The sequence below is a fragment of the Hemitrygon akajei genome, chromosome 23 (genome assembly GCF_048418815.1).
Source record: "Hemitrygon akajei chromosome 23, sHemAka1.3, whole genome shotgun sequence".
Lineage (NCBI taxonomy): Eukaryota > Metazoa > Chordata > Chondrichthyes > Myliobatiformes > Dasyatidae > Hemitrygon > Hemitrygon akajei.
This window is the reverse complement of record NC_133146.1, coordinates 53,878,296-53,901,759: the sequence shown is the minus strand read 5'-3', so window position 1 is coordinate 53,901,759 and position 23,464 is coordinate 53,878,296. Positions and strand designations below refer to the sequence as shown.

General features: G+C 36.9%; 1 protein-coding gene across 8 annotated transcripts in view; it reads left to right on the top strand.

Annotated features, from left to right (window-relative positions):
- plekha1b (pleckstrin homology domain containing, family A (phosphoinositide binding specific) member 1b) overlaps positions 1-23,047 on the top strand; it is an 80,118-nt gene extending 57,071 nt beyond the window's left edge. For 3 of the 8 annotated variants that reach the window (XM_073027657.1, XM_073027660.1, XM_073027659.1), the window contains exons 8-12: positions 2,318-2,386; positions 4,308-4,372; positions 6,271-6,334; positions 15,255-15,344; positions 20,021-23,047. In XM_073027657.1, the coding sequence (XP_072883758.1) occupies positions 2,318-2,386; positions 4,308-4,372; positions 6,271-6,334; positions 15,255-15,344; positions 20,021-20,341 (609 nt within the window). In that variant the 3' untranslated portion in view covers positions 20,342-23,047. Of the gene's footprint in view, positions 1-2,317; positions 2,387-4,307; positions 4,373-6,270; positions 6,335-15,254; positions 15,345-16,252; positions 16,324-19,946 lie in introns of all 8 variants that reach the window. The other 5 variants (XM_073027662.1, XM_073027661.1, XM_073027663.1 and 2 more) reach the window with 5 other exon arrangements.
- Positions 23,048-23,464: the final 417 nt, after the last annotated feature.

Sequence of the window (23,464 nt, the reverse complement as noted above, 5' to 3'; positions counted from 1 at the left end):
AGTCATTGAAGTACATAAAATCCTAGGAACCCTTGACAAGGTATATTTTGAGAGTGTGTCACTAGTTGAAGAGTGAAACAAAGGGTTGTCGCTTCAAGATTAGAAGTTATTTAAAACTGAGGTGTACAGTAATTTCTCCTTGCAGAGGGCATATCTCTGGAAGTCTCCAGCCCAGAGATTAGATCACTGAAAGTAGGTAATTTTTCTTTTGTTTCTTTTTATTTGAATGATCGGGGAATTGGGAGATGTGCGGAGCTAACACAGAAAGGGTAGGCCTGAGGGGCTTTTTGATCTACTGCAGTTCCAATATTCTTGTCTGTCTTCATGTTTCCATGATGTTCAATTCCACAACATGCATTCATGGCTGATAATTGACAAGTAGCAGTCATCTCACTAAAATACTAAATGATCAACTCCAGTGGAAGAGTCAAACCACTTGGTCCTGGCGTTCAAGAGCACGAACATTGCTAAGTCTTCCTTCCACCCACATCCTTAATCAGAAACTCAGAAACACAGTACTACTGTGGCTGCAAGCACGTTCAAGTTTTAGAGTCTTGACGCCTTGGCAAGTTTCTAGTATATACAAGACTGGCATGCCTCCGGGCTTGACAAGAAGCTCAGAGATCTCAACCGTCACACTGCCTTGTGTAGCTGGATGCTGGACTTCCTGTCAGATCGCTGGCAGGTGGTACGAGTGGGTTCCCTCACCTCTGCCCCTCTGACCCTCAACGCAGGAGTCCTTCAGGGCTGTGTCCTAAGCCCCCTCCTTTACTCTCTGTATGCCCGTGTTGCCACCCACAGCTCCAATCTACTAATTAAATTTGCAGATGATACAACATTGATTGGCCTTATTTCAAACAATAACAAGGTAGCCTACAGAGAAGTCATCCCCCTAACATAGTGGTGGCATGAAAACAACCTCTCCTTCATTGTCACAAAAACAAAGGAACTGGTTGTGGACTACATTAGGAATGGTGACAGGCTCACCGCAATTCACATCAATGGATCTGGGGTAGAGAAGATGAACAGCTTTAAGTTCCTCGGTATACACATCACCAAGGACTTCACGTGGTCTGTACATACCGGCTGTGTGGTGGAGAAAAGCCCACCGGCACCTCTTTCACCTCAGACGGTTGAAGTTTGGCATGAGTCCCCAAATCCTAAGGACTTTCTACAGGGGCACAGTTGAAAGCATCCCAACTGGCTGACTTGTCAGCAATACTTAAAAACTTGAAAAACAAATAAGTAATGACATTCCTTGCATTGAAGTTGTGCATGGCCTATATTTTTGAGTACATTTTAAAGAACTATTAAATACAGTGGATCTGATTAATTGGGCCATCGATCAATCAAGGCAGTGGCTTATTTGCGACAGCTTCAGAACAAAAATGAATTGAGGAAAATAGCTGGGATTCCCATTGTTTATTTGGGACACTGCTACTTAATTGTGAAAGGAGACTAGCTGAACAGTTTCTAACTAGAGTCAATCAAGTGCACTTGTATGGATGTTGGACACTACACTGATTTAGAGTGAGCAGTTTTTAAATGGCATATGTTTGTGTTCAAAAAGCAGTAATTTTTGTCACATAGTTGGTGAGAAATAAGTAGTTAGACAGCTCAGAACTGCTTTGCTCACTGAGGTTTCATTCATTGAGGCTTGCAGATGTCAGAAACAGTTGGGATTGAAATGAAACAGTTTCACTGCTTCAGCAAGTTAGGAACTACGAAGAAATTGAAGGTAGCAATAATCTTGAATGTTATAACGAAAATGAAGACTTGGAGGATCGTCGATAGCATTGTTTGAAGGCAGTCTATTATCTGCACTATGTGTCAGCATTAATTTTGTTCATTTACAGAGATTCAAACAAACATGATGGCATACACTGTGGATGAATTCCTCAGCTGATAAGTGTTTGGAGCTAATACAGTTTTACAATACTGTAGAAGTATCAGTTATACTTGCCCTGATGTGACCTAATTAACCAGAATCCACTGTATATAATGGGGTCTATTCATTTCTACTTTTGTGAAATAGATTTGTCTACATCAAGGCTATTTAGAAGGGTTGGAGGAAAAGGGAAGTGATTGCCATGGAGAGGAACTAGAAAATCAATTAAAAAATAATTGTTAGCAAATTGACCGCAGTACGAAAGTTGTAAAAATCTTTATTTCTGATTTGTCACAGTGCATTATCATTAAGTCTGCTTCTCATAAGCCTTTTGACAAATGTTCAGTACACTGAAAACTCTCTATAAATGGCTGTATATTTTTGATTTTTGGACTGCTGTATTTTTAACTACTGTCTTTATCATTACAGATGAAAAACTGGAAAAGAAGATATTTCATACTAGATGAAAATTCCATAAGTTATTACAAATCCGATCTGGTATGCCACTTCTATTTTCCCAAGTAATGCCTATTTTTATGATCCCTGAGTTCCATAGTAACTGCTGACATCACATAGTCGTGTAAGTTTGTTGTTTTTTTTAAAAAAAGTGGTTGTTTTGATCAACCATTATTTACAGGGTGACATAAAATATTAAACAAGCTGGTCATAAGTACTTAAACATTTAGGGACCAAGTAGGTTAATGCAGGGTTTCATGAAATTCTAAAATTCACCTATTATGTGAGTGTTTTCTGGCAGTTGGTAGTAGAACTTTCAGCTAGTACTGGTTATCAGTTTCTTGTACAAGAAAGTCTATATGCATAGGATAATTAAATTGGAGAGAGAATTTTCTTTTATAAATAGGATAATCCCCCATGACATAATGAAATTAATTTTACATTAATTACATAAGGCTTGCCCTGTGTTCCTTGTTGACCTAGAATATTATTTCTAACTGTAATCATGAAAATAATCTCAAAGTGAATATACAATTACATTTCAATAATGTTAATTTAAATATACAACTCAATGTCTAGCATTTAAAAGATTGACTTTTTGTTAATGAGGTACATTTGTGAGTCAAATCTAAATAAATATCTGTATGTTAAGTTGTAAAATTTGCTGGTTTATAATAGCAGTCAGAGTGGTGGATTTATAGTTTGTTATTTGAGTAACTTGGAAAGGGTCCCACAGCTACCATTGCCAAGGGGGAGGAAGCGATATTAGTAAGGTTATTGACAATTTTACCAATGATTTCCTGCTCATGTCAATCCTGTGTTACAGGCGGCCGTGGAGCACCCTGGTCTTGAACTTTTTCTAAAAATGTTGATGTTTGGATAAATCAGCTTTAAAAAATGTTGTGTATAAAACAATTTTATTGCCAAAGCAGAATTTTCTGATATATAAAAGTTCTCGATTAGTGATCAACTTTCACTTGCTGTTTTGTTTTACAATAGAGTTTGACAGTTTAATATCGGTGTGGAAGTTGGAGATTAAATGCTTGAAAGCTATTATTGCTACTGAGAATCTGGTCCAAAGCTGCTGAGACTTGTTGAGTTGTGAAATGGTATCATTCTTTTTCCCTTGTGTATAAGAACCATCAAGCTGCCAACTGATTAGATCAGCTAGTTGAAACCTGTTGAACTTGTTATGAAACTCACATGATTAGTCATAAAAAAAGCATACTGATTTCCATAGAAAAATCACTTTAATATGCAAATCAAAAATTTGTAGTTCACTTAATATTTAAGTGGATAGAATGGAAGATTGATTTCAATTCTGTTTTGACTAGTGTTTAAAGCAGACAGTGCATTGGTAGCAACCAATGCAGACTTTTAATAGCACTCATTTAAGGCAATTGAAAAGAATTATGATAAACTTATGGTTTTTCTGACTTTTTAAGTATTCTCTTTCAGTGTTCATTTCTGACCTTCAGCAATGAGTCCAATAGAGACAGTTGAACAAGTGTAAATTACCACTGTTTTGTGTTTGTTGCTATGTTGCTCTTTGCCTTGATACACTGTCAGTAGCACTTTACCTTTCCTTGTATTTGTTCTCCCGCTGTGAGAGGGGAGTATCCATGTAGATTTGTTGTTGCTGCTGTGAGGATTGCAGTTGTTCCTGCTTGTCTGCATTGACTGAGAGTTAGTAACACATAGTTTTGACACTGATATACTGTGTAGACTGCAAGTGCAAATGGAATGATTTTGTCTCAAGTTAATATCGTTTTCCATTGACCTGCACAAGATTGCTTATCTAGTTAAATTTTTGTGCCTTAAGGCACAAAACACGTTTATTGTGGATAGTTTCATGCAGATTGATTTGCATTTTGAATTGTCTGTTTCAAGTATTGAATCTGAAAGTAATGGTTTACCTCCATGAAATGAAAATTATTCTGAAATCTTTTTATCCCCCTTTCAGGATAAAGAGCCGCTTCGCAGTATACCACTTAAGGAAGTTAATAAAGTTCAAGAATGTAAACAAAGGTCAGTATTTTACCTACACTAAAAAAAACATGTTTGATGTATTTGTATAGCTTAATCAGCTGTAGAATAACTGCTGATAACTTGACTCATAGCTAATATTACCTGTACTTCAAATATAAATGTAAAATGTTTGTCTTGCAAGTTTAGAATGGTTTTCCTTTCATATCCTATTTTAATAACTTAATGGAGGAATGAAAATGAGTTGCCAGGCCACTGTGCTCCTTTGTGCAGTCAAATTGGTGTCGCATGATGAGTTGCCTCACTTTGAGCTGGAATCTTTTACTATAAACCCCACCCCAACCCTTAAATAGGCCTGCATGGATGAGTCTCCTCTTCTAAAGAACTTAGCTTGACTTAGGGCAGCATTGAGCTTGCTAATAAACATATTTCCTTAAGAATGCAGATATGATGGGAATAAATTTAAGTTCAAATTCTACAAATTTAGAAACATAGAGAAAAAAAATAGGTGCAGGAGTAGGCCATTTGGCCCTTCAAGCCTGCACCGCCATTCAGTATGATCATGGCTGATCGTCCAACTCAGAACCCTGTACCTGCTTTCACTCCATACCCCCGATCCCTTTAGCCACAAGGGCTATATCTAACTCCCTCTTAAATATAGCCAATGAACTGGCCTCAACTGTTTCCTGTGGCAGAGAATTCCACAGATTCACCACTCTCTGTGTGAAGAAGTTTTTCCTCATCTTGGTCCTAAAAGGCTTCCCCTTTATCCTTAAACTGTGACCCCCTCGTTCTGGACTTCCCCAACATCAGAAACAATCTTCCTGCATCTAGCCTGTCCAATCCCTTTAGAATTTTATACGTTTCAATAAGATCCCCCCTCAATCTTCTAAATTCCAGCGAGTACAAGCCTAGTCAATCCAGTCTTTCTTCATATGAAAGTCCTGCCATCCCAGGAATCAATCTGGTGAACCTTCTTTGTACTCCCTCTATGGCAAGAATGTCTTTCCTCAGATTAGGGGACCAAAACTGCACACAGTCCTCCAGGTGTGGTCTCACCAAGGCCTTGTACAACTGCAGTAGAACCTCCCTGCTCCTGTACTCGAATCCTCTTGCTATGAATGCCAACATACCATTTGCCTTTTTCACTGCCTGCTGTACCTGCATGCCCACTTTCAATGACTGGTGTACAATGACACCCAGGTCTCGTTGCACCTCCCCTTTTCCTAATCGGCCACCATTTAGATAATAATCTGTTTTCCTGTTCTTGCAACCAAAGTGGATAACCTTTATCCACATTAAATTGCATCTGCCATGAATTTGTCCACTCACCTAACCTATCCAATTCACCCTGCATCCTCCTCACAGCTAACACTGCCGCCCAGCTTCGTGTCATCGGCAAACTTGGAGATGCTGCATTTAATTCCCTCGTCTAAATCATTAATATATATTGTAAACAATTGAGGTCCCAGCACTGAGCCTTGCGGTACCCCATTAGTCACCACCTGCCAATCTGAAAAGGTCCCGTTTATTCCCACTCTTTGCTTCCTGTTTGCCAACCAATTCTCTATCCACATCAATACCATACCCCCAATACCGTGCGCTTTAAGTTTACACACTAATCTCCTGTGTGGGAGCTTGTCAAAAGCCTTTTGAAAATCCAAAGATACCACATCCACTGGTTCTCCCCTATCCACTCTACTAGTTACATCCTCAAAAAATTCTATAAGATTCGTCAGACATGATTTTCCTTTCACAAATCCATGCTGACTTTGTCCGATGATTTCACCTCTTCCCAAATGTGCTGTTATTTCATCTTTGATAACCGACTCTAGCGTTTTTACCGATGTCAGGCTAACCGGTATTTTAATTAAGTATAGTTGCACTGCTGTTTTATTCTAAGTAAAATGATTACTTACAGCAGCATTTTTCTGTTGCAGAGAAATCTTGTTACGAGACAACTTGTTTGAAATAGTCACTAATTTTAGAACATTTTATGTTCAGGTAAGAAAATTATTTTCGTTAAGTAAAAGTTAGCTTTTATGTAATCAAATATAACTAAGCTAGACTTTTCTGCAAAACTAATTTCAATGAGAGGTCACATCACCACAGAATGAAGTCAAAATCTAAGTATATATTTTTGTTTCCAAGTGGCAAATAAGTGAAATTTTATTTTGCTGTTTAATTTGCAAAATGTGCGATCGTTTTTGTTGCAAGAGGTTGTGTACACACATCTCAGTTAGGGCATTAACACATCTGTCTTCACCATTCACCCAAACTAGAAGAGGGCCAGACCACAAAGGAACTGGCAGGAACCTCCACTTAGTACCACTGCCACCATCTAAGGTAAATGAGCTTTTTGGGATGTGGTTGTTACTATCAAAGATAACATTTATTGCTCAAGACTAATGCCCATGAAAAGATGAAGTGTTACCACCTTGATTTAATGCGGTCTTCATGGGGAAGGCACCTCTGCATTAGTCTTCAATGGAGAATTCTGAGATTTGTATCCGGCTGATGATATTTTATATTAACTGCACTAAATATATTTCCAGGTCAGGGTGGCTGAAGGCAAGTCGGCAAATGGTGGCATCCAGTTGGGTTTCTTGCCCTTGTCGGTGGTGATGATGATTTGAGGGTATTATGTCAGTGTAATGTAATGCAGCAGTAAATCTTATAGCTGGTATTTAATGGTGTGTCAGTTGTGGACAATAACAACTGATGCAGAATTATTCAGCGCAACGGTAACATCAATGAGTTAATATTTGTCTTGATGACCTTCCATTAGACTGGCAATAATTAGGAGTTCCACAGATTTTAATGTGTGTAGAAAGTGGTGAAGGGAGGAAAGAACAAAAAGGGAAGTCCATAATGAAAAAAGAAAGAATAGATAACGGAAGAGGGTTAGGGATCTTCCATTCTCTACTCCCATGTTTTCTGATAGTCAAATGGGCTGCTTTGGCTTGATGCAAAATTTGAGATTTGAATGCATCCATCTGGAGATGTGGCAAGCCTTCCATCACATTGTTAAACTGATGCCTAATCGTTCGTTATGTGCCATGTCATATGATGTGGGTGATCATGGTCTTTCCATAGCCATGGTTCTTCTTGGCAAATTTTTCTACAGAAGTGGTTTGCCATTGCCGCCTTCTGGGCAGTGTTTTTACAAGATGGGTGACCCCAGCCATTATCAAAACTCTTCAGAGATTATCTGCCTAGTGTCAGTGGTTGCATAACCAGAACTTGTAATATGTACCAGATGCTCATACGACATCCACCACCTGCTCTCATGACTTCACATGACCCTGATTGGGGTTGGTGGGGCTAAGCAGGTGCTTCACCATGCTCCAGGGTGACCTACAGGCTAGTGGAGAGAAGGAGTGCCTTATACCTCCTTTGCTAGAAACATGTCTACCCCACCACCCCGATGCCTAATAGATAGTGTAAATGGTTAGTCATTTAGTGTGTCCCTTCTTCTGACCTTGAGTTGCAAGTTGGCTAATTCACTTAAGTTTCTAGTCACTGGTTGTAGGTTTTAGTGGGAGGTCAGGAACTATTGTTTAGTATCTCTTATTGGCAACAGCAGTTATTAGGTATTTGTGGTACAAATGCTGCTTATTTACACCATCCGTGCCAGGGCCTTGCTACCCACAGGATGGGTTGCTTCATTTTCTGAGGAGTTGCAAAGGGAATTGAACGTGATACAATCTTCATCAAAATTCCCCACTTCTGACCCAGATTATGGAAGGAATATCACTCATAATTCTGCTAGATATATTTGGGCCAAGGATGCTGCCCGGAGGGGCTCCTGCAGCATAACACTTCCGGGTTGCCACTGACAAGGCAACTTTGGCATGTAGTTCTGATGGATACAATCAGATACTCCTGTTTCATTCTACTGTATAATCTAAGGATTATACAGTTACTAACAATGTTTTAACGGATTAACAAAAAATTATCGCTACGTAAAATCAACAGAACTAGAATGGACCCTTTAAGATGGCAGAAGAGGAGATACTGAGCTGGATGAAGTTTGTTTAAAGACGCAACTCCCAATACCAACCATCCTGCTGGCAAATGTACAATCTCTGGTAAATACCATTGAAGATCTGAGCTAGGGTGCTACATCAGACGGGTGTTAGGACCACTTCCATCTTTTGTTTCACGGAATCTTGGCTAACCTCTTATGTTTTGGATACAGTGATTCAGATTGATGGGTTCATAATACATTGCCAAGATAGGACTTCTGAGTCTTTCAAAGGCAGGGGAGGAGGAGTATGCTTCATGATCAACTCATTGATTGCAAAGTAAACTTGGTGGTCCTGTTTCAGTCCTGTTTATCAGACCTGGAACACCTCACAATTAAGTGTTGTCCATTTTACCTGATATGGGAGATCTCAGCGACTATTCTGGTAGTGGTGTACATCCCACCTTAGGCTTGTGAAAAACAGGCTCCAGACGAACTGAGTGATGTGATCACAGGCATGAAACAGAACATCCTGATGCTTTCCCCGTCATTTTAGGGGATTTTAACCAGGCCAACTTGAAGTGTCTCTAAATTATTATTAACAAATCACTTGCAGTACCAGATTGAAGCAACACACTGGACCACTGTTAAACTATCATCAAGAGTGCCTACTGTGCTGTCCCACTCCCACACTTCGGAAAGTCTGATCACCTGGCTGTAATTTTACTCCTTGTGTATAAGCAGAGACTGTAGTGAGTCTCTGTGAGTCCCAGTAGTGAGGACCAAGAAGATATGAATAAGGGAGGCAAAAGAGCGTTTGCAGGACTGCTTTGATTCGGTGGATAGGACCATATTCATGGATTCATCTTCGAGTCCGAATGAGTTCATTAAAACCTGGCTGGATGAGTGTGTGCCTATGAGAACTTACTGTACATAGCCAGATCAAAAGCTGTGGATGAATCAGGAGATTCATAGTCTGTTGAAGGCTAGATCTGTGTCATTTAAGTTTGGTGACCCAGGTTTGTGCAAGAAAACCAAATATGACTTATGGAGGACTATTTCAAGAGCGAAGGAACAATTCTGAGCAAGGTTGATGGTGACTTCGGATGCTCATACACTCTGGCAGGGTTTACTTCCTACAAACCCAACATCATGAATGGCAATGATGCTTCACTACCAGATGAACTAAACACCTTTTATGCTCTCTTTGAAAGGGAGAATAAAACTACAGCAACGGTGATCTCTGTCTCGGAGGCTAAGGTCAGTCTGTCTTTCAGGAGGGTAAACCCTCGCAAGGCAACAGGCCCTGATGGAGTACCTGGTAAGGCTCCAAAAACCTGTGCCAACCAGCTGGTTGGGGTGTTCAAAGACGTATTCAATCTCCCTTTGCTACAGTTGGAAGTTTCCACTTGCTTCAAAAGGGCAACAGTTACACTGGTGCCCAAGAAGAGCAGGGTTACCCGCATTAATGACTATCGCCCAATAGCACTCATACCTATGTAGGTGAAATTCCTTGAGAGGCTGGTATGGTTAGAATTAACTCCTGCCTCATCAGGGTCCTGGACCTTCTGCAATTTGCCTATTGCCACAATAGGTCTATGGTGGATGCAATCTCATTGCCTCTCCACGCGGCCTTCGATCAGTTGGATGATACAAATATCTATGACAGGATGCTTATTGACCACAGCTCAGCATTTAACGCAATCATTCCTACAGTTCTGATCAAAAAGCACCAGAACCTGAGCCTCCGTACCTCCCTCTGCAACTGGATCCTCCACTTCCTAACCAGAAGACCACAATCTATGTGGATTGTAAATATTATCTGCACATCGCTGATAATCAACACTGGTGCAGCTCAGGGATGTATGCTTAGCCCACTGCTCTACTCTCTCTACACCCATGACTGCATGGCTAGGCATAGCTCAAATGCCACCTACAAATATGCTGACAGTACAACCATTGTTGGCAGAATTTCAGATTATGACAAGAGGTACAGGTACGCGATATACCAGAGAGTTGAGTGGTGTTGCAACAACAACCTTGCACTCAATGTCAGTAAGACTAAGGAACTGATTGTAGACTTAAGAAAGGGCAAGATGAGGGAACACATACTAGTCCTCAGAGGGATCGGAAGTAGAAAGAGTGAGCTGTTTCAAGTTCCTGGGTGTTGATATTTTTGAGGATCTAACCTGGACCCAACATATCGATGCAATTATAAAGGCGGTGAGGCAGCAGTTATATTTCATTAGGAGTTTGTGGAGATTTGGTGTGTCACCAAAAATGCACGCAGATTTCTATAGATGTACCGTGGAGATCATTCTAACTGGCTGCATCACTGTTTGGTATGATGGGGGGTGGGGAAGAAGGGGGATACTGCACAGGATCAAAGTGAGCTGCAGAGAGTTGTAAAATTAGGCAGCTCCATCATGGGCAATAGCCTGTGTAATATCCAAGACGTCTTCAAGGAGCGGTATCTCAAAAAGGTGGCGTTCATCATTAAGAACCCCCATCACCCAGTACATGCCCTTCTCATTGCTGTCATTGGGAAGGAGGTACAGAAGCTTCAAGGCACAAACTCAATGATTCAGGAACAGCTGCTTCTGCTCTGCCATTTGATTTCTGAATGGACTCTGAACTCATGAGCACCACCTCACTACTTTTTCTTCTGCTGCTCATTTAATTTAACTATTAATATATGTATATTCATGGTGTAATTCAGTTTTTTTCCCTCACTTGCATTGTATTCCTGCTGCAAAGTTAACAAATTTCACAACATATCCAGTGTAGTGTTCTCGCTCGGGTGTAACAGAACGCCGAACTAAACACCGAGGTAAACCGTAGTCAATGAAAACAAGGTCGCAGTAAGATTAACCATTTACTGTTCACTCTTCCACATTAACGTATGGTGAAAACTGTTGATAAAACAGTACAAGATTTGTACAGTATTTGTTTCCTTCTAGCTATCACATTTACATCGTAAATACTTGCAAAGGTAAAACTACAACAACTACATTACATTAAAGTGCAGCATACAGTCAGAATCTACTTACGCCATTGACTGCTTTAAATACACTTCATCACAACTATCCGCAACTCTTTAACTAACGAAAACATAAACCTTATCGACCGTCGTTACTTTTAACAGAATCAGCGTTAACATTTTAATTCAACATATCGATTATCTCGTGAACTTACAGCATTGCTTCACTGTGTTTCTAATGCATAGAAGACAACTTTTCTTGCGCTGGACTCGCACATGTGAGCCCCCCACCTTCCCGTTTCTCCAAACCGGTATTTTCCCACAAGACGCGGCGAAACCGGATGTGACGTCATCGCATGCCGCGATATATTGCAGACAACGAATTTTCTTAAACAATCCTAACTTTAACTAAAAAATGCTAACAAACGAATTCCTAAGCGAAAATATTATAAACTAAATAACTGCCATAAAGGCAACACATCCAGTGATATTAAACCTGATTCTGATTCTATCCTGGCAGCCTCAAATGACAACAACCGTCTTTATGCTAGTGCAGTTTATTTCCCATTGGTTCCAATTACATTCGGTCTTAAAAAGCCTGGTTTGACATTTGGTTAGTCACTGCCTGGTTGATTGTAGTCACTGCTATCATGTCTCTGGAATTCTGTTCTGGACATGGATATGGCTGTAATGAAGCTAACCGCCATGCTGTCTTTGTGAAATCTAAACTGAGCATTGGTAAGCTAGTTATTGGCAAATGGTGCTTGATATTCTCATTTCATTTTTCAATCTTTTTTATTGATTTCCAAATAAAGAAAATACAAATCGGAAGAGGAGTTTAACAAGTAAATAGTATAAAGACATATAAACAGCAATAGTAAAAACAGAAAGTATATAATGTTTTAATAAAATAGATAAAATATTATGCTGTTATATATACAGTGGTTAAAAAAAACTACAGCTCCTTATAGCAATCATAAAAAAATCGGAAATTTTATTGATAAGGAAAAAAAACCCCACTAACTAAACTGAAACAAAAAAAAGAGAAAGAGGAAAAAAAAGAAAAAGAAAGATTGGGCAGTTCAATTGAGGATAAAATTAGAAAAAAAAAGAGAGAGGAAAAAAAAACACATCCTTCCAGTCATCTCCGAACCTTCATGGATAAGGATTTTCCCCAAAGAGAATGAAGAAAAATAAATAAATAAAAATAAATTAAATAATGTGAAACTATTGAATAAAGGGTCACCAGACTTGTTCAAAATTAAAGGATGTATCAAATGCCCGGCTTCTAATTTTCTCCAAGCTTAGACATGACATAATGGAGGAGAGCCAATAGATTCTTTCCAGTGTAGCAAAATAGCTCTCCTAGCCAGTAAAGTTGAAAAAGCTATCACATGTTGGGCGGAATTAGACACTTTGCTTGCTTCCTCTGGAATAGTCCCAAAAATTGCTTTAAGTGGATTAGGTTGAACATCCATATCTATAACTTTAGATAATATTCCAAACACATCCCTCCAAAAATTATTTAAACTTACACATGACCAAAACATATGAGTTAGAGTAGCCACTTCTGCGTTACATCTGTCACAAATAGGGCTTATATTAGGAAAAATATGCGCCAATTTATCTTTGGACATATGGACCCCGTGTACTATCTTAAACTGAATTAAGATATGGCGTGCGCAGATAGATGAATTATTGACTAAATAATAAATTTTACTCCATGATTATCTGAAAGTGAATGTTGAAGTTCTACTTCCCAGGTGCGTTGAACCCTATCATTAGGCGACATGCGAGCATTCATTAACTGTTTATAAATGATAGCTATTAATCATTTTTGAAAAGGTTTAAACTGAAAAATAACATAAGCCAAATTTGAAGAGCAGGCCAAGGGGTAATTTGGTTAAAAAAAATCACGTAAAAAATTCCTAACCTGTAAATACCTTAAAAAAAAAGTGTATTAGAGATATCATATTTATCCATTAACTGTGAAAAAGACATTAAACAGTCTTGTAAAATCAAATCTAAAAAAGTTTTTATTCCCTTATTTTTCCATGTTAAAAAAGCCTTATCCAAAGTTGATGGTTTAAAAAGAAATTAGAATGAATATTACTAGAAAGTAAAAAATCATTTAATTCAAAAAAATCTATGAAATTGAAACCAAATTTTTTAAGTATGTTTAACAATAGGGTTAAGAGCTTCTCAACAAAAATATTCTCAACAACAGAGATTCTGCAGATGCTGCAAATCCAGATTAAAACACACAAAATGCTGGAGAAACTCAGGAGTCAGGCAGCATCTATGGAAATAAATGAACATTTGAGTAGGACTTCTCTCAGGACTGGAAAAGAAGGGTGAAGATGCTGGAATAAAAAGGTGGAGGGTGGGGAAGGAGGACTAGTGAGAAGGTGATAGGTGAAGCCAGGTGGATGGGAAAGATAAAGGGCTGTGAAAGAGAGAATCTAATAGGTCAGGAGAGTGGTAAATTGGAGAAAGGGAAGGAGGAAGAATACCAGGAGGAGACATGAGGAGAAAAGATAAAGGGCATTTTTACCCCTTGTGGTTAATTGAGCTTAGATCAATAGCTGACCATAGCTGAACTAAATTTTAATGGAAATGTCAGACTAGGCAGTTCTCCACATAATTAGTGGATGACAGTTGTAACTATTAAGGCAGCTTGGGGAGAGACACAGCTAGTTCTGGAGAATAGGTCTTTAGTTTCACAGTTATAGTGTTGTCTGGAGCCATGGGCCCTGCGATATCCAGTCATTTAGTGAGATCACATGCAGTGACTAGAGCTAGCATCCATGAAGACATTGCCTCTGGTGCCTTTTCTATTCACCTGTTCAAGGTCAGTCTGCACACATTTCAAATTTCCCCTTAGCCTCCTGTTCCAAAGAAACATCTCTAGCTTTGCCAATCTCTACTCGTTAGTTTCTCCAACATTCTCATTACATATTCACATCTGTGTAACTTTCTTCACACCAACCAGTGCTGTTATCAACCCTCCCTTCCAGTAAACTGCCATTAAATGCTTTCAATAATTACCAAACGGAGCAGTCTCTGAAATTATGTTCTGATACATGAATAGTTCAGACTTCCAAATATATAATTGAGTTTCAAGGTTGATGTGTCACGACTTGGAGAGTTGTGGAAAGAAATGCCATTTTGTATGGTAGTGTCTTGGACTAGTTGTGAAAGTCATTTGTGTTTGGATTTTAATCTTCCCAAAGCTTCAGGTGAAACATATCGTAGATTTATGTCAGTGCCAAATTGCTAATGCCAGTTGTGATCGCACTTGCCCAGTTCTATGTATCTTTGCACAACAAAGGAGTTTCATTTCCTGGAATCAATAAACAATCATATTTAACTAGGCAAGGTCAGGTCTAGCTATTCTCCCCTGCATTATAACTTCTCAGTCTATTGAACTTGATCAACTTAATGTCAAAATACATGATTTCTCTCATGCCTCATCTTTTACTCTTGATGCTTTAGCATCAGGAAAGATCTGAAAGAGTTTTAACATGAGGTGTTTATCAAATAGTGTGTAAGTCCCATGAAATGTGCTAATAGTTAATGAGAATGACTATATTAATCTCAGATCATTTTGTTGTTTTGAATAACATTCTTAAAATAATTTGAAAAACTTTAGAAGTCCTTTTATAAAAGGATTTTTTTTTTACAAAAAATGAGCTTTATGCAGAAAATTATTAAATGGTTCAAAGATGTTACATTTCCTGAAAGCTGATGAATGGCCCTTTGCAAATTACCTTTGTATTGAGCTTACATCTGTCAATAATTGGAAAGTAGCCATACAAATGCTTCATTTTGCCTGTAGATAGCTGTTCATAAATACTATCACCTTTGTAATGTGGAAAGTATAGCCTGTAATTTGAACACTACCTATTGAATGCTTTTTTTATTGGTAAGATGATCAATGTCGCAGTAACAAGTGCCTGGTGCAAAATATTTTTCAGACTGACAGCCCTGAAGATATGCACAACTGGATCAAGGCAATATCAGGTGCAATAGTAGCACAGCGAGGTCCTGGAAGATCAGCAGCTTCTGTATGTCAATACATTAATTTCTTCTGCAAATGTTTGAAATCACTTGGGAATCAATTTTTCAGAACCTTATTTTTTTTTAAAAAATTAATCTTTCTTTCATTCATCTTCCTTCCATGTCTCTGCAGTTTTATTCAGTTGAGACATAATTTCTAATAGGAAAATCAGCAAACAGACATTCAGTGAATTGTTCTGTGCCTCTTGTATTTTACTTTGCCCTTTATCAAACTTTAGACATAATAATCAGGAGATACTTGGTTAATCAATACTATTTAAAAATATTATTTATAAGTAAGAGGCTCATGAGAGATGGTGTTGGCAACCAATATAAAGGATTGACTAGAATAAATAGTATCAGAACAATAAGTGTAGATTTTTGCTACAGTTCCTTTCAGTTGTCCCCTAGTGTGCTTTCTGTTCACATGGACTACTGAAATAAAAAAAATCTGTTGTAAGTGATGGGGCATGTTTTTTCCAGCATGTGTGGTACTTTTGAAGAGGGGTTTCAGTTGTCGATTTTATATAATTTTAACAGTGAATATAAGCTGCAAAAATTGAGGTTGCTTCTGCAAGTTTGTTTCCTCTAGTCAAATTCTATTTTAAATGGATTTCAGTATTTCTTCATATTAATCTTATTCTTCAAGGTAGCTCTCTTGGTTTTACTTTTCCGCAAAGATTACGCAGTCATATTGCTCTGTAATTTTTTTTAAAACACAAAGCAAACAATACAAAAAAATGTAGATAGATTTAAAACCCAGTTAAATTAAGTTAGCGCATTCAGAACTATGGAATTATGTTGATTTGGTTGGCTATATCTTAACATGCAAGTATATGGCTGTGTTTTCTATTATTTCTCTGCTATCTTTCAGTGTCGGATACTCTAATTTGAGCTTTGCACTGTGTTCTTCCAGATGCGGCAAGCCAGACGGCTGTCGAATCCTTGTATACAGAGGTATACATCAAGAACTGGTGAATGCAGCATGTATGTGAGCTCTCATGTAAAATGACCATTTTATGGAGGATTAGCATCTAGTAAATTCTGACTGTGCTGGAAGTATTTTTTTCCTATGTTGGCAAAAAATAATGGATATTAAACCATAGGTTCATTTGCTGATTTAACAACCAAAATTGAAACTAATACCTTTTATCCCTTCCTGAAATAAATAGCTTGTATAATTTTAACTTTCTCTCTGCTACAAGTTGATATACTTTTCATGTTGATTTGACGTCCATGTAATTCACATCTGCCATCATGATTCCTCTCTAACACGTGCCACAAGTAGAACAAGGAATATGCTGAAGTGCTTCAATAGAAGACTAAGCTTAGTTTCTAAGGCAAATGTTATATATAATAGCTATATGGTCAGTTTGTCATGGGGTTTATTCAGGGATTGACTTCACTCCCTACTCTGAACCAGCATTGTACAGAGAATTCTGGATGGTGGAAGGGCATCCATCTGCCAAAAATAGAAAAAACGATACCACTAAAGAAATATGGCCTGTATTTCAATCCCTGATTTCAAATTGTAGTAGTCATGGAGAACAAAAGTTATGTAATGGAAAAAAAACACATTCCATAGTTGCAGCTTTAAACATCTGTGAATATTGGTAGCTGTAAAAATAAAAATGATGCAGTGAGTGCAAATGTTTCTTTAACATGCGTATTTAAACGTGTATTTAATCCTCCATGGTGTTATTGCCATTTTGAGTAATTTGCATGAGAGTTCATATTTCCTCATTTTTATTTATGGCACAGATAACCTATCACAGCAATACCAAAGACCATACATTAATGCTTCTTAACAATTCTTGCAACAGATTGTTCACTGACTTTGAGTAAAATCTGCAATCATGTCTTTGCATGCAGTGTGTTTTGGAATGTGTGACTCTGTAGCCATGGAACTGATTTGCATGAGCTTAATTTGACGTGGATCTGTATGTGTACGAATATCTTTATGGCATAAAATCCTATGACTGACTTAATTTTAAAGGTAGACCCCTGGACTTGTTCTGTAAATTCTGTTAATAATTTCAAATTAGTCTATTCTGGAATTTGGTGTTCATTTGTATTATGCGTTTTATTGAGTAAGTTTGCCTGATGGTGGGGGATGGTGTTGTTGAGGCAAGCTTTTACATGAAGTCCTCCCCAGTCAGTCTGGTACTCATGCAGAGTTCTCTTCAAGGCAATTGGGTATCACGCACCAACAGTTAATACTCAGCAGATTTGGGGAGAAGATAATCATGCATATTTTAAAGGCTTGTTGGATTTATTGAATTATTTTGTATTCTGTCTTGCTAGTCTTAATCATGGGTGTGCTGAGTAGTTTTCAAACGACGTTTACAATGCCTTGTTAAAATTCAGTTTTTGTACCAACATAACACAATTTTAATAACTTCAGTAATATTTAGTGATACTAGTTATTAACTTAAAGTGCACCATTTTCATTTGTAATACCTTGATTAAGTGAGATTTTGTTTGCTTATTAATTCACTAAAATGACAAATTCTCCCATACATTTCTGAATATTAGCTTCGAAAATAGTTTCAAACTATACAATTAATGTTTGAGTGCTAATATTTTCATTCATTGTGTGCAAGTTAAACATCTCCACTACTGCTTGTGGTTTTCTGTGCTTTATGATGGTAAACTTATTAATTGTGAGTATTGTTGTCAACCTGTTCAGTTTTATAGTGTGATTTATATACATTGATAGTCCATGTAGAATTTGATTTAAAAAAAAATTTGCTCTGAAACTTCTTGCAAAGTTACCTGGCAAGTTAGTGTCAAAATACAATGAGTTTCTAAAACATTTTCTGCATAGTTGCATGTAAATCTTATCTGTCAGACTGTTTCTAATTGCTTAATACTATTACCATTATTGTAAGTGTTTTGGGGCTGTCAGTTCTTAATTGCTGTGCACTTTGCATGAGGCAAAAAGACTTCGAGTGTTCTATTGCTTGCTAAAAGTGCATGTGTGAATGAGTTAATTATCTGCCAGAAATGGATTATTAAATGCTGGTATTTCATCTACACCTGTCAATATGATAGGAAATGGTGTATTGCCAAATTCAAATCTAAGAGACAGTTGACCTTCTGTGAAATTGATGTGTTTATATTTGATGACAACATTTATTATTAGTGAGGCAGATTTCAAGAGAATTTTCATTGTGAAACTCCAATGCCATTTACATTTTTAACACCATTTATTAAGAAACAGGTATTTCTCATGATTGTTCTTTAAATTTCAATATCTGAAGTGATTGGCATACAGTTCTTCAAATACTAATGAAGTTGGAAATTACTCTGTTCAAAATCAAAGTTTAATTTGCAATATTAAAAAAAATTTGTGGAATTTACATTGCATCTGAATATGAATTGAAATCTCATTTAAATGCTCATGGTATCCTATCCAAATTTAACTATATGCTGTACCTATTGGATCTAAAATTCTTCAATTCAGTCCCATGTCTGTCACGAGTTCAGTATTTTTTTATTGCCACAGTCCATGTGGGGTTTAAAATTACATATGAGTTGATTTGTTAAGCCGTAGAAAATTATGGTGGTTTGTGATCATCCTTACAGAACAGGCTTCTGTGTTTGTAGTATTTTTTATCTAAATTTTTAAAACTTCTAATTTACTGTTTTTGATAACATTGATACTTTTCACATGCTCTTCCTTAATCCAGAAGCCAGAGAAGGAAAACCACTAAGGCACTGATTTGGACTTTAATGAGTAAAATTATTTACAATGTGTATTTACATGGTAATCGTTTACCCTCTTGTATATGTGCTGGTTTAAAAAATATGCTATGATGCATAATCCCAGTTTCCAGCACCAGGCCTCTTGCCCTACAGTTTGTAATTCTTCAGGTACACACACTGTTAAAATGAATTTATTGTTTCTGGCCCTTTGTAACCCGTTGGCTAGCAAGTGCTGGACATTACCACCCTCTATATACTAAACTATCCCAGCAGCAACCCCCTTATTCTACTACTGATTATTTAAACAAATTCAATCAACCATGTGTTTAACAGTAATTTGATTTGGAAAAGCATAGGATTTCATTATCATAGTTGTATAAAATAGCTTCATGAGTGAATTATAAAATATTATAATTACTCAAGTATAATGCACGATATAGGGAAACTTGTAGACAAGTGCTATAGTACATTTTGCAGATTATAATTGCTACTTTGTGCTTGAGGACAGAGTAAACTAAAACATAAAACATTAAACATTAATCTATGAGATTAACTTTTCTGTCAAAAAATATCCACATTGGATACTGTGGGTGATTTAAAAAAAAGATTAGACAAAATGTTTATTTTTTGACATTCTGCACTTTCTCTGGAAATTTTGACAGGTTGGATGAAAGATATGGATTGTGTGGCATGCCATTTAAAAAAAATCCCCTTTCTTCATATTTGAGAATTACCTTTAGTTTTAAAAATTGTGTACCAGCTGGCATTTGTTCTCATTTGAGTGTTCTTGGCTCTGGTCCTCTTTCATTATCTAACATGCTGTGCTTCTCCTTTTATAGCAAATGCTTATTAACATCGTTGCTGATGCTTTGCTCTGTGGTTTTTCTGCTTTTGTTTTACAGAGAGTAAAATCTGACTCTGAAATACTGACATGCCACTAATGCCCTGTGTGTCTGATCAACAATCCTCTTTACAGGAGCCTCTCGACACTTGCACAGCAGAATCCAGCGCAGTCTCATCATTCGCAAAAACATCAGCCATCTATAATCCCCACAATCTCACCACCAGTATCCCTGCAGACCACAATACCCAGCATCTCCAGGAGAAGCGAGGATTTCACAAGTCTTCTTCCATGGCTCAGTCAGAGCCGAACAAGAACCAGACTCTCTCTACCAGAAAACCAGCTGCCAAAGTGATGAAAGATGACTCTGTGCTTCAAAGTAAAAATGGCATGCAGGAGGATTACCCTGTTCCTGTAGATCTGGATGATGCCAGCCTTCCTGTTAGCGACATCTGAAAATGGAAGTTGAAGGTCTACATCATGTGTTTTGGAGCTGTAAGGAAGACAAGAGTTTACTCTCATATTCAAACCTTTGCTTCTAGATTCACCTCTAATCTATGTAGTGAAGTGAACCAGCTAAGATCACTCTGACAGATTCCATGTTCCAATATCAATAGATACATTTGGATCAATTAAGTGTTCCATTATCTGCCTACTTTGTTTGTGCCTGAAGAACATTTTAGTGTACTGCCTTGGTCCTAAAGATACTGCACCTTGTCACTAAACATACAGATTACTTTTTTATATATTTGGGTCAGTAAAAATTTCCATTGTGGAAAATCTTATACTAATTCTTCAGTCTTTAACTTGGGGGGGGGGGGGGTCTGTGTTTTAATGTATCAAAACCCTTTTTGCTTAAAGTGCCTGACTTTACATTCTGGAACCAAGTTTTCAAATGTATCAATATATGGTCTATATTGCACAATGTCACATTTTGTTATCTTAAATTAATTTGGAGGAGATGCTGTAATTTGATTGGGTGAATTTAAATTGATAGAATTATACTGTAGCTCATTTGGTTGCCCGTGCAATACTTTTCACTAATCATGAACTGCAAAAGTTATTAGTAATATCACGGGGGGGGAATGTGAACAGTGCTGCATGTATTTTTGTTAAATATTTTTAATTATATAAGCAGAATCGTATGCAGATGTCCACCAAATATTTTCATGTTAAATTCTCTTGGAGGGTTAGTGGGTGAATGTCTTGAACACGATATTCAGCGAACTGGTTCCTATGTGGAACTCGAGGATCTGTAAAGACTTGAAGAAACACCTAATTGGAGCATTAATAGGAATTGGACATTGCATTTTGGTTAAGTTCATATGGATATTTTTATGATGAACATGTGGCAGTCACTTGAGTTATGGTACATATGTTAATTCCTATTTAGTCAATATGCACAGAAATTAAGTTTTTACCTTTAAACTGCTAGTATTTCTGTAGATTTTAATCATAGGATATCATAGCGTATTTTCCACTGAAGAACTTGGGATAAAATATTTATTTCACACATACTCTATAGGAGTTGTCATTAATATTCATTTGTTTGTATGGAAAATTAACTTTTTCTTTGGGAGATGTTTTCAACTGTTACATCTGTTCAGTTAGTGCCAAATGTGGGGAACTATTTGGGTAGGAAGGAATTGGAACTGCTGTATACTGTGTGAATAGGACAGCTTATTTTTTTTTGTATCTGATGTATTACATTAATGTGTTCATCCAATTTATGATTTTAATGCAAGAAATTATGCTTGGATGCTGTATAATGTTTTATTTTCTGACCTGCTGCTCAACTGAAAATGGTAAGTAAGGAAAGTCCTGGTTGCAAAGGCTGAGCTATCACATGGTATGTCAGCAATTCAGTTTGGGAATTATTTGGAAAATAGGAGCCCCCTGTGGAAAAGCTAACTCATTACAACTTTAAAAAACTTGGCGATGCCTGGAGGGTACTTTGTGTTACAGATTTTTGAAGTTATAGCAGTTGCTGGGCTTAATTCCACAATCTTACTTTAATCGATTAATTTATTGGTGGATTTTGATAAACAAAAGTATCAGTAGCTTGAATCACTTTAATGCTTCAATTGACAAAATGATTAACTTTTGTTTTTCGAAGTACTTCATAGATTTACATTTGTTTTCTGTCGTGTTATAAATTTTGGAGGCCTTCAGAACATTGGGGTTTTCCAAATTCAAACATAGTTTAATTGTTACATGACTTGATGAAAATATTTACTATGATTAATCTCATAGCAGCTTAATTTCATATTTAAATCCTGTGATGTTGCATGCCCGAGTTTTGCCGTTTGCTTTGTTTAAGTTTGTAGTTGGAAAGAACAAAATACGTTAATGCAGGGCTATTTTTTTTATAATCAACCAGTATAGCTGTGCCTCTAGTGTTAACATGTTTTGATATTGGTTGTCTACAGTTTGTGTTGTAAATTAAATGGTTTAACTGCTAATATCTCTTATTGTTGAACAGGGTCATCAATATATGTAACATAGTACAAATATCAAAGATGATCACTTTTTAAACTGAGGGTGAAAGTGCTCCTGACATTACCTTTTGAACACACTAAAGCTTCTGTTCCCTTCCCACTGCGACAATGAAAATTGAAATATCTGAATTGCGTTTTACCACCCAAAATGGATAGAAAAGATGAAAAAATGATTCCTCACTTAATGTTTTCTTTTCCATGTGTGGAAATAAATTGTTTGATTAACTACATTTATTCTTAAAAGAAGCCTGTTGCGAAAAGTTACCTTTAGAACCTGAAAAATGTTCATATGTTTAGTTTAATATTTTTATTTTTATAATTGTAGATTTGCTAAGCTTGTTTGGCACTGGTACTGCTTCTGATATTGCATGTGCTACTGCTGTATACTTGAAAACATTCTGTATGGATTGGGTGACGAAATTGACTGCATTTACACTATTATAGGGGACTATATTCAACTACTGGTGAACTAAAAATATCTAATATTTGAGTTGGGAAAATGTCTATTTCTGAATTAGTCTGCTAACAAAAACTTTTATTTATCTTTGCTGAACTTTTTATATAAATCTATTAAAATGTTTAAATTATTTTTGATGGCTATGTAAGGAGTGTCCTGGACGATGTTTGCTCATCTGAGACAATAAAATAATACACGATTTTTATATTTCTTTTGCCTTTCTAAATTGTGTATTGGAATTTACTTATTAGTGCAGAGCAGGTCCTGCAGAGGTGAAGAAGCAATGTAAAATTATGAAACATTTTGCAGAATGGGCTACAAACTATCATTCAGAATCAGGTTTATTATAACCGGCAAGTGACATGAAATTTGTTAACTTAGCAGCAGCAGTTCAATGCAATACGTAATCTAGTCAAGTCAGGTCAAATTTATTTATATAGCACATTTAAAAACAACCCATGTTGATCAAAGTGCTGTACAGATCAGAGAGAGAAAAAGAACAATAAATAAAATAAAATGTAATAAATAAATAAGTTAATCAATTAGGTATATTGAATAGATTATTTAAAAATGTGCAAAAACAGAAATACTGTATATTTTTTAAAAAAAGTGAGGTAGTGTCCA